Here is a 12,678-nt window from a genome sequence, read left to right on the forward strand (position 1 = left end):
ACTGAGATTCTCAGCACCTGTTGAGCCAAAAGGTTATGTCGCTGAATAAAGAGTGGTGGTTCACCAGCCTCTGCACACAAGACTCTGAACTGAGCTGGTCCGAAAGGCTCCAGTCGATATCCAAATGCCCTCATGATGGACAGCATTTAACATTCGGAGGTAGGAAGGATGGGTCGATTTGTAGACCACGCTGCCTTAGTCTAAATGTGATCAAACAAATGCCCTATAAAACTACAGCAGGTGGGACCTGTCAGCTCCCCATGTTTTTCTGCCAAGGCATCTCAAAATGTTCAACAACCGGAAGCCTTGGTTTATAGGTCTTTCAAGTGTGGGAGCCATGTTAATTTAGAGTCAAATAATAAACCCAAAAAGTGCACAGTGTCTTGAAAATGTAAAATACGGTCACCCATTGTAAGCACTGGTTGGTTAAAACTCCGACGAGCACAGTTAAAATTAACACACATAGTCTTCTCAGGTGAGAACCGAAAACCAGTTGTCTGGGCCCACGTTTCCAGCCTCCTAAAGGTCAGCTGTAGCTGCCTCAGCGTCATAAGACCAGAGGAAGAGTAAGAGTAAAAGATTGCAAAGTCACCCACAAACAAAGAGCATTTGACAGGGCTCCAGACTGTGGAGAAAATGCCATTGATAGTGATGGCAAACAATGTGACACTGAGGGCACTGCCCTGGGGAACACCATTCTCCTGAACATAGCAATCAGACATGGCACTGCCAATGCGATAACGAAAACGCCAGTCCTCGAGAAAGGACTGGATCAGATGCGGCAGGCATCCACGCAGTTCCTATTCATGAAGTTGGCGAAAGATGTTGTAACTCCAAGTAGTGTCATATGCTTTTTCGAGGTAGAGCACTTGCCCGCAAAAGGCAAAGGTCCCGAGTTAGAGTCTCGGTCCGGCACACAGTTTTAATCTGCCAGGAAGTTTCATATCAGCGCACACTCCACTGCGGAGTGAAAAATCTCATTTTGGAAACATCCCCCATGCTGTGGTTAAGCCATGTCTCCGCAATATCCTTTCTCTCAGGAGTGCTAGTTCTGCAAGGTTCACAGGAGAGCTTCTGTAAAGTTTGGAAGGTAGGAGACGAGGTACTGGCAGAAGTAAAGCTGTGAGGACGGGGCGTGAGTCGTGCTTGGGTAGCTCAGATGGTAGAGCACTTGCCCATGAAAGGCAAAGGTTCCGAGTTCGAGTCTCGGTCCGGTGCACAGTTTTAATCTGCCTGGAAGTTTCAGTAATGGGATACTTAGTAAATCACAGTTTGGATTTCAGAAATGCTGTTCTACTGAGACAGCAATTTACAATTTCACTGTCCACATAATAGTCTTTAAATAGTAAAATGTCACCAGCAGGAATATTCTGTGACTTATCCAAAGCATTTGATTGTGTGAACTATGACATTATGTTAGAGAAATTACAATTCTATGATATAAATGGAACAGCATATGAGTGGTTTACATCATATCTACAAAACAGGAAGCAAAAAGTCTCTTTATATGCTTCACGTGATTCAAAGGAGTTTGCACTTCATCTAACTGGGGTGAAATTATATTAGGTGTTCCACAAGGTTTGATCATGGGTCCCCTACTGTTCTTGATATATGTGAATGACATCCCTTCTTACGTGAAACAAGATGCTGAACTGACACTGTGTGCTGATGATACCAGCATATAATTATTAATCCAGTAAAAGAAAGTCAGATAGAAAATGATACAAATAAGGTCTTTGGAAAAGTTATTAATTGGTTTTCTGTGAATGGGCTTGCTCTGAACTATAAAGAAAACACAGTACATCCAATTTTCTGCTGCAAAAAGTATAAGTCCTTCAATAAACATAACAGACCAAAATAAGTCAGCAGCCAGGGTAAAGCATATTAAGTTTTTGGGTGTACATATAGATGAGAATTTTAATTGGAAAATCCATATTTTGGATCTCCTAAAGCAACTAGGTTCAGCAACTTTTGCAATCAGAATAATTGCCAATTTTGAGGACGTAGAAATTAGTAAGCTAACATACTTTGCATACTTCCACTCTCTGATGTTATACGGAATAATATTCTGGGGCAACTCGACACTTAGGCAAAAGGTATTCACCGCTCAAAAGAAAGTAGAATAATGTGTGGGGTTCATAGTCACACATCTTGTAGGCATCTGTTTAAAAGGTTAGGAATTCTTACAACTGCTTCACAGTACATTTACTCAGTAATGAAATTTTTTTCTCAACAACATGGACCAGTTTAAAATCAACAGCGACATTCATGATTACATGATATTGATATGATTTATTTAAGTTCCATGTAACTACAGTTATTACACCTAGACCGAGCGTTTTCATTTCTCTTTCCAGATTTTATGGCTTCTCGAGGACTTTAATATTTCTGACATTCTGCACACCAACTCTGCAAAGTAACAGTTTCATTGGTTTTTCCAATCTTTTTCTCATAGTCACTTCCCCTTTGCACTCTCCTCCAGCAGGTTTGAGTTGGAGGCTAATCTAGAATCTCTTGCCAATAGGTCGGGGTGGTAAAAGTATAGAGCAGGTCCAGTAGTGTACTTAGCCTACGAGTTTCATGCACAATGTCAGCACTTGTTTTGAGGTATGTGAGCCGTGGTGTGTCTTTTCTGGCACACCAGTTCTTTGGCACGACTATCGACTACCCGGCTGTATTAATATCTTTGTCCCTGTTGTGATCTGGCGGCAGGTATTTGCAGTTGGCGAGTTGGTCATCAGACACTCTACGAGGCGCTAGGACATGCTTGAGGGGATGAAGGAGCAAAACACGCGGGCGCGGTCAGCAGTGGCATGGCCAGTCTATCTTGCAGGACAGACAGGAGTTTGTGGTGCACCTGCCTGATGTAAACTCCGGGCGCTGCTCGTCGCATTGCCTTGGCGCCTGTTTTCTCAGACAGATCCATTCCTCGAGACCATCTCGAACAACGCTCTCCATCGAAGGTGTAAGTGGTTTTGGTGCCTTTGTTTCACGGAACTATTTGCGTTGTAGCGACTGTCGCTTGTTGGTTGGTTGTCCTAATGTGTGTGTTGAAGTAAGAGCAGCCGGCAAGGTGTGTGATCGCATGGAGACCAGCAGTCACTACTTCCTCTAAGGAAATCAGTGTCCCCAAAAGATGTAACTGTAAGGTATTGAACATACTAGGTCATAGTCTAGTTATTTTCTGCATATCAAGCTTGCACAACTGGCAGTTACATTGCAGACCTATGCACAAAACCTAGTTTTGTTGTGTATTTGAATAATGTGATATTATCTTGAAATTATTTCTATTTCATCTTTGTACACATTGTCGGCATTATTCATATGTGCAAATATTGTTGGGCAAAATATAAGAGGGTGAAGTATGATACCATTTTACAGCATTGCATTTGTGTTTAAGTCCTAGTTTAAATGTTTTACAGCATTGATATTGCTGCAAAATTTAAGTTGTTTACATTGAAAGCACTTATTGGTTTTTTTAACTTATATTGTTTATTGATCTCTTAACTTATTGATGTTTGTTTGGTGTTTGCTGTGTTTTCTGTGGTCTGTGTTCCAGTTTTCAGCGAGTTGGGGTGCGTGGGAGCAGCTCCACATTCCGCTTAGGTACACTGAAGCTGCAACATGTCATCTAATGGGAAGTGACTCCAGGTTGGACCCCAGCATTTAGGTGTTGTTTTGGACAGCTAGTCTTCTGCTTCTGGCATTTCAAGTTAAGTCACCTTTTGCCCAGGGCAGCCTGGCCTCACTGCCCATTTGATAAACATTTAAGATCTCTCAAGCATATTTAAAAAAAAATTAAATTTGCTTGTCAATGAATTATATTAAGTGTAATGTATTGTGCTAGTTGTGTTATCGGAAAAAAAATTAATCTGAGCCACACTTTTAAATTACTTCAGATTGTAATTTATTGTTCATTAAGTAATTCTAATTTGCTGCTTGCTTGAGAAGGAAGCTATTTGTCATTTTGGATGTTGTTTTTTAAGATGGCCAAGTGTTGATTGTATGTTAGCTGTTTTATAAATGTGGTCTTGAATAAATTGTTAAATTATTGATCTGCTAGTAGTTGTGTTTAAGGAGCAACATTATAGCGGCCTTGACCTTCCATGCTAATCCTGACTTCCTAAGTCACAGTATGACAGCAATCAAATGACACATGTCAGCTACTGGTCACACAGTATAAGTGAAAGAGTAGCAGACAGACAACGTTTTTTTGAGCAAGAAACAAAGAAATACTGTGACATTCTCATGTCAGTATTCCACAACATCAGATATCTTAACACATTTGGAAGAAATAATCAAATATTTGTGGTAACCAAAACCACAAATTTAAATGCTGCATTTCACTCACAGCAGTTTGAGCTGTGCTATTAGGTCTGAACTTAACCGCATACTCTTAATTCATAACATATTTGTAAAAAGAAGTCAAATATTTTCAACAACAGTGCTGATGAGAATTATTCAATTTCAACACTAGAAATTCATTGCCTTTTTGCTCACCTTTGATTGGTTATGTGAAAGTATCATCATACTGGCTATATGAAACTGATGTGTTAACCTATGAACAACAGAGAAACACCATAGTGACTGGTGATATCCCTGATCTAGACTGTAGTCCATCATAATACTTTTTCACTTTTAGGTCACAATCCCTATGGTTACATAGTGCAGTGGTTTCCACTGTCTTCTGCACCCTCATGTTGTTGATAATTGCTGATCTTTCTACCTTTATGGGCAGTTTCCCACCTACAGCCAGCGGGTGCCCTCAAACTCTAATCATTCTTCCACACTCTTTCACAAGGGCATTTCCAGCATAAGGGTGACTCCTAGTCCCAAAAGTTATCACCCATCACTGTTGATTATTTATATGTGCAAACTAAACGGTGATTGTGATCAATCAAGAGAGAGAAGACATTTTAACTAGTAGTCAGAGGTTTAAACTTAAGACTACAGTGACCTTACATCAACATGAGCCCATAATCCAATCAGAGCTCTACAAACTTTGATTCCATTAATCTCAATCGACAACCACAAAGACTTTATAAAGCTTAAAATCAAGCAAGTATTCTTTGAATCACTTGTTTTATCAGGGCCTTCTGTAGTGTGCTATATCAACTGTTTGAATAATGTGGCCAGTGCTTAAGGTTGCAGTCTCACAACAGCACATTGTGAACTAGCTATACTGGGCATCTCTCCTTGGAGTCATAAAGAGCAATTTTTCTGGTGTTGGATCGGATACATATTTGCAGTTTAATTTTTGTAACACACAGATTGGGTAAGCTCACACAAACACTTATCACTGTGGGGTTCATGCAACACCTAAGATGAAAATGTCAGTTTGTTCCTTGTAACACACAAAATGATTTTACACACTGTTTCATGTGCATTAGTGATTTGGTCTTTAGGACTCTCTCTAGTGTAGACAATGACAACAATGGATATCAGTGAACTCCTGTTGGCCACATCTTCATTGCTCCTTTTTGTATACAAGCCTCAAGCTATTTGCCTGCCATCATTATGCAACAATTTTATTCAGGCATTGCTGGAGTACTGATTATCCCCCCCCCCTTAAATGTACTTGTAAAAATTATGTATCACACAAGATCAATTCGGGAATTGCTTACATGTTGTGCATGTCTTTCTTTGTAAGAGGTTTAATACACATTTTGTAAGTGTAAATTCAGGCAGTCTGTAGCTCAACTGTAATTTCTTCTGCACAGCCAGCTACACTGTTCATTAACGTATCAGCATCCATTAGTGATTTGTCAGAAGGGTAACAAGTTGGATACCTAAGTATTTGTCGGCTTTTATAGCTTACTTCTCCAGTTAGTCTTACTAGGATGGGTAGAATGTGAGCATACTGTGTGTGGATGAAGGAGAGGCTGGCTGAAGTTTGTGAACAGTTGAATGCGGTTTTGGTTATGATCAGCTACCTTCAGGCTGCTGCCCCAGGCTGTAGGAGGGGCAGGAAATCTGGCGTGGCTCATGGGACACTTCCAGTGTCACTTATTTCGCCCATGGGCTCTGCTGCTGAGGCACCTCCTAGTGTAAATGGTGTGATGGATCAGCCCTCACATCAGGCTGAGTAGTAGGTGATAATGTGTTTGCTTCACTCGAGATGAAGGGCCAATCTGGGGGCTGGGCACCTGGCCTCACCTATTCATCCTGTAAATGAACAAGTGGCTGTTGCTTCAGCAGGGTCCAAGTAAGCACAAGTGGACAGGACTTAGCAAGTTATTGAGAGCTCCAACATTAGGCACATTATGGAGGCCTTTAGGAAGATAGCATTCAAAGGTGGAAAGAAAGCCACTGCGCACTCTGTATGTCTGCCAGGCAGCCTCACCTGAGGCGTGCAGGCAGCGCAACTGCAGCTATCAACCATGCGGGGTGCAGTCATATGTCTGCTGGGGCTGTCACATGGGTTCTGATGTCATCCTCGGTTCACACAGGCAGCTGGATTTGCATGCAGGGTGGAAACAGAACTTGCTATTGACCACATTGTTCCCAGAGATGACTGGGGTCTTTTCGTTCTGAGCCGAGTGGTGAGTCTCAGCCAAAGGCTTCATCAACTATGTGACAGTCTTGGTAGCAGATTTCTGGACCTGCGTTATCAGATGGGGAATTGTAGGACTCCCCTTGACAGGTCAAAGGTGCAATACACAAAGGCAGCAGCTACTCGGGTAGCAGAGTACTTGTGGAGTACATAAGGGAGTGTTTTAGGCTAGACAGTAGTCTGAGGTATTCTAATGAACACTTTCCAGTCAATACACAGATAGGGAAATGAAACTGTGTTCACAGTAGACACATTTAAGCCACCAAAATTTTATCGGCAAATTGTCGAAGTATTGACAGCAAAATTCCCAAATTTACTGCCATGCAGGAAGGTTCTCATGCTCAAATTACTCTTGGGACTAAGAGATAGCTAAAACCCAAAGTAGAAAGCTGCAAGATATTTAGTATTTATCAGAAGAACACATTAGACACCACAGGAGGGGGAGTGTTCATTGCAGATGACAGAAACATTGTCTCTATTGAGGTTGAAATTGAGTATGACAATGAAATTACCAAGTTAGCCATTGGACGTTAGACACTGGTCTTTTTTACTGGCCACTCAATTCCACTGTGACAGTTCTAGTATCATTCAACGAAAGTCTACAGTCAGTAGTGTATAATACCCAGTCCATTCAATACTACTTGAAGGTGACTTTAACCTACCGAGTATAAACTGGGATATCTATGGTTTCATTGCAGGGAAATGAAAATGGAGAGTTTTGGGAAATAGTTTTGAACAAGTTTTCCAAAAACTTGTCTTGAGCAGCTAGTTCAGCAGCCCACACACAATGGAAATATCTTAGACCTTGTAGCTATCATACTGATGGCATCAGTATAGAGACAGGAATTAGTGATCATGGTATCATAGCAACTATGACTGTGAAGGTTTATATATCAGTCAAGAAGGCTAGGAGGAAGTGTCTGCTAAAAAGAGCAGATAAGCAGTTGCTAGCATCTCACTTTGACAATGACTTGCAATCATGCAGTTCCAGTACAGTGGCCATAGAAGAATTAGGGCAAAGTTTAAACAGACTGCAAATTGTGTTCTGGACAAGTGCGTGACTGGTATAGTGCCCTTGGATCAAAAGAGAATGTGCAAATTGGGGACAGGTAAAGATTACTGGAGATTCTTTCATATGTGGAAAGATCTATGGCCAAAACAACAATTACCATCATCATATATTACCATGAGATTTGGCCAAGAATCTGGGAAATTCTGGTCCTACATAAAATCAGTAAGCAGGTCTAAGGCGTCTATCAAGTCATTCATTGAGCAGTCTGGTGTGGCAGTTAAAGTTCAGCAAAACAAAAGCCAAAGTTCCAAATTTTGTGTTTAAAAAAACATTCACGCAGGAGAATTATACAGAGTCCCACATGGATGACATGGTAATAAGCGATCCTGCTGGAGAGAAACAACTAAAGGAGTTGAAAATAAATGTCACCATATCCGGATGGAATCCCAAAATGGTTTACAAAGAATACTCTATTGCAGTCACCCCTTACTTTACCATTTATCGCAAATCTCTCACTCAGCACAAACTCCCAAGCAACTGGAAAGAAGTGCAGGTGACTTCTTGACTCCTGTATATAAGAAGGGTAAAAGGACAAACCCACGGACCCATAAGATCCATTTGCTGCAGAGTTCTAGAACATATTGTGAGTTCGAATACAATAAATTTCCTAGACACTGAAAAGTTTATGTCCATGAATCAGCATGGTTTTAGAAAGCATCACTCGTGCAAATCTCAGCTTGCCCGTTTTTCACACTATACACTACAAACTATGGACGATTGGCAACAGGCTTATTTCATATTTCTAGCTTCCCGAAAAGCGTCCGACATGGTGCCCCACTGCAGACTGTTAATGAAGGTATGAACATATGGATAAGGTTTCCAGATATGCGAGTGACTTGAAGACTTCTTAAGTAATAGAACCAAGTATGCTGTTCTCAACAACCAGTGTATATCAGAGAAAAGGGTATCACGAGAAGTACACCAGGGAAGTGTGATAGGACTGCTATTATTTTCTACACACATTTTAAAAATGATGTGGCGGACAGGATGGGCAGCATTCTGTGGTTGTTTGCTGATGCTCCTATGGTGTATGGAAAGGTGTCGATGATGAGAGACTCCAGGATGATAGAAGATTACTTAGACGAAATTTCTAGGACAAAAATGTAAGTTAATGCAGATAAGTAGGGAAAACAAACCCATAATGTTTGGATACAGTATTAATAGTGTCCTACTTGATGCAGTTGTGCCATTTCATTATCTGGATATAACATTACAAAAGACATGAAATGGAATGATTGGGGTAGGGAAGGTGAACACTTGACTTCACTTAATTGGGAGAATTTTAGGAAAGTACAGTTCTACTGTAGAGGAGTGCACATGCAACTATTCTTGAGTACTGCTCAAATGTTTACGATCAGTACCAACAAAAGGAAGACACTGAAGCAATTCAGAGATGGGCTTCCAGATTTAAACAACTTGGAAATATTATGAAGATGCTTCAGCAACAACTCAAGATGGGAATCCCTGGAGGGATGATGACATTCTTTTCAAGGAACACTACTGAGAAAATTTAGAGAAATAGCACTGAAGCTTACTGCAAAACAATCCAACCTCCGTGAACACATTTTCGCATATGGGCCATGAAGATAAGAGAAATTAGGGCTCACACAGAGGCATACAGACTCTCTCTTTCCCTCACTATCTGCGAGTGGAATAGGAAAGGAAATGACTAGTATTGGTACAGGGTACTCTCTGCCAGGAACCAAATGGTGGCTTGCAGAGTGTGTAAGTGGGTATAGATAAAGATTCATCTTTTCTGTATGTCCCATCAACAAGGGGAACCTTTAGGAATGTGTAACAAGTCAAGGTAGGTCTACAAATTAACAAAAGGAAAGCAAATGGTAGAAAATGTGTTTTGAATTACTAATAAATTATCACCATACTTATTGATGCCACTCATGCTTATACCACCTAAACTGAATCGAGCAAATTAGAAATGTACAATAGTGGGAGCAGAATTGTTGCTCAGTTTTCCTCTCACCTGATTCTCTAAATTTAGCCAACATTATTTAGCAAGAGAAACAGTGGCTTTTCCCAATTTCAGTCAGCAGTGCACATAGCAGAGGAAGGCACTACACGCACTGAATGAAGTTTTCCAAATGACAGGGATAACAAACACATTAGTGATTAAAAAGATGAAGTTGAAACTATTTCTAGTTTTAATTCCAACCCTGTCAACTTTACAGAGATACTGTTAAACACTATGATGGCAGCCAAAACATGAATGTTTATTGATGACTATCCTTGGTGTTTTCATAAGCATAACTTCTAATACAGCTCTGACACTAGATTATCTGGACTCTTAATAGCCTTCTCAGCAATGCTTTAGCACCAATATAACAACACTTTTGAATAACTCATTAAATATTTGATAATACAAAGTTATATTTTCCAAGTGTATTCACCAGTTTCTCGCTTTACAAATACAGATAATTTTTGTACCTCACAAGGAAGATTGAATTTAAGAGATGAATCTGGATGCTGTGTGTGATGAAGTATGATACACTACACGTAAGTACTGACTCTGTGCAAAATGCTATATACATGGAGAAAGCACAGGAACCCACATTAAGTTCATAAAGGACACTTCTAAACAGATTAATTTTAACACTTAACTTTTGATCTATGTATGTAACTTGCTATCACATTTACATCAGTTATGCAGGATTTCATAAGCACGACAGGTGTAATGGCCTCTTCTGCAGAGTAGACAGTGGGGTGTGGCACCCTTCTGCTGGAAAGTGGTATTGGGAGGCAACTGTGGAACTACACAGTTCACCAACAGGTTACGCCCTATCATTGTAGACTACATAAAAAAGGATGACTAATCACACCATGTTTATGTAATCCCAACCAACAGCAAAAACACACCATCTACAGTGTTCCTCATGGGGCATTTGAAACCAAATGTGCTGTTTCTCGATAAGTTCTGTACCACTGATAAATGGATTTACGTGTGGGAGAATCCAATTTCTTACATGCCTCGAAATGAAATGATCTTATGGCGTTGTTGGCCGGGATGTCCCATTTGGGTTTGGCTGCCAAGTGCAAGTCTTATTTCATTCGACGTGACATTGGGTGACTTGCAGTTGATGAGGAGGATGAAATGATGATGAGGACAACACAACACCCAGCCCATGAACGGAGAAAATCTCCCACTCGTCTGGGAATCGAACACGGGCCCAGTGCACGGGAGGCAAGCATGTTATCACCAAGCTAAGAAGGCAGACTACATGTCTCAGAACACGTGTTATGAATTTAACTCTGTTGACCATAGCATACACTACACCTTCTGTTATGGCATCCACACGCTGACTGCCAGGAGTAAGTCAATGCTGTTCATGGAAATGATGTGGATCACATTATGGAGACTATGTCTATCAACTGCATATTTACCCAATAATGCAACATGTCAAGTTCTTTTGTCATAAGCATTTTTGGGTCGACAGAAGCGTCCGATCCAACGTGTCGGCTTTGACCCGTGACGTAAGGGTGTTGTCGTGTGTGACGTCATGACGGCGCGGAGTTTGGTTTGAATGTGGCTGTCTCCAGTTTTGTTATATCTTACTTTATTTACTTTTCTGATCTGTTCGTTCTATCTCGTGAGATTTTTTTTTTTTTAATTTAAAAACACTTATTACTTATTTTAATTATCTGTTTCCTCCAATTTCTGTTTTAGTTTATTATATTTATCTTTCTGATCTGTTCGTTCTATCCCGTGAGATTTTTTTTTTTAAGACAAAAAACACTAATCAGCTACTGAAGCATCTTTATCTTCTATGGGTTGAAGGGGTTACGACCCCTGGGGTGATGGGTGGGTATTCATGCATGGCTGTCTTCACTTACACGTTGTAGCTACGCAAGGCGTCTAAATTTGTTTATATTTAGTTTGCCCCCCACCCAAAACACCCCATTTCCCGCGCTTGTCCCGTTAGTGTCATTAGGCTTCTTGTAGAAAGTGTGTGTGTTTGTTTTTGTTTCCGCCATATTTGTGACGTCATGGGTCAAAGCAGACGGGTGGGATCGGACGCTTCCGTATTTCCGCATTTTTATGTATAAATGTCTAGTCCAGGCACCTCCTAAATTCCCTGTGCCCACCCGAATAAACCAGGTTTCGAGATTGTATCAGCAAGCCAATTAACAGTTCATAGACAGCACTCACAGCCACATACAGTAAACAAAATATTTTGTTTACATGACAGCGATCACTGTATTCCAAAGTAAGCAAAATGCCTCTATCTTTCTTACATGGTTGCGATCCGTACATATTCAGAAACAAGAGTTATGCAAATATAATTTGAAAAATGGTAAAATACCTGCATATGAATTAGGTGATATACGCCTCTTTTTTGGGCTCTTCGTCAGTTCTTCCCGACAGTTTCCCTTTCTTTTTATTTGCAGACGCTCATTTCTTTCTTTCAGCGGTGAAACAGGTACAGGAGACCCAAACTGTATAAAACATAATCAGTCATGGAACATTACAGCATCCATCGAACATTACAGACTCGGCGAAAACAGCAGAACAATATTGATGACTGTGGATTCAAGTTTGGTTTACAGAATGAAGGCGTTTATCAGTTATAGGCATGTAGACGTGATGTACGGCTATTACATAAGTTATTTGAAAAGCTAGTCAATAAAACTCAAACACCAAAAGTATACGTCAAATCAACAAAACTTTCATTACGGAGACAAACTAGTGATCCGAGAACTAAGGTAGACTGACTTACACAACTTCCATTCACGTCCATTGTATACAAACAAGCTTCACATCCGCCACACCGTTTGACAGTATGTTTCTCATCAAGTGTTATCTTATTTCCCGCCTAAACCAAACATCTTCAAATAGTATTTCCTATCGACCGTTATGATGCGTGAGAAATATTTGTATTAAATTACGTTAGTGGTTCATATTATAGATTGTAAAAATCAGAATTTCACGGAACTGATGATCAACTAAAAGCTCAGAAAACAAGAGAAATATTTCATACAAAAAAGGATAGTTTTGGAAAGGAATCCAATAGCTGCCTAGATGATACACGGTAAGTTTTCG

The 12,678-nt window shown here is 40.3% G+C and overlaps 1 protein-coding gene across 1 annotated transcript in view; it reads right to left on the reverse strand.

Annotated features, from left to right (window-relative positions):
* The window catches only part of LOC126419214 (DNA replication ATP-dependent helicase/nuclease DNA2-like), a 155,257-nt gene extending 142,831 nt beyond the window's left edge, over window positions 1–12,426 (reverse strand). Inside the window, exons 1-2 of the mRNA XM_050086349.1 lie at window positions 12,356–12,426; window positions 11,942–12,074 (exon numbers count right to left, since the gene is read on the reverse strand). Coding sequence (XP_049942306.1) covers window positions 11,942–12,074; window positions 12,356–12,376 — 154 coding nt within the window. The 5' untranslated portion in view covers window positions 12,377–12,426. The remainder of the gene's footprint in view (window positions 1–11,941; window positions 12,075–12,355) is intronic.
* Window positions 12,427–12,678: the final 252 nt, after the last annotated feature.

Source organism: Schistocerca serialis, chromosome 9 (assembly GCF_023864345.2).
Source record: "Schistocerca serialis cubense isolate TAMUIC-IGC-003099 chromosome 9, iqSchSeri2.2, whole genome shotgun sequence".
Lineage (NCBI taxonomy): Eukaryota > Metazoa > Arthropoda > Insecta > Orthoptera > Acrididae > Schistocerca > Schistocerca serialis.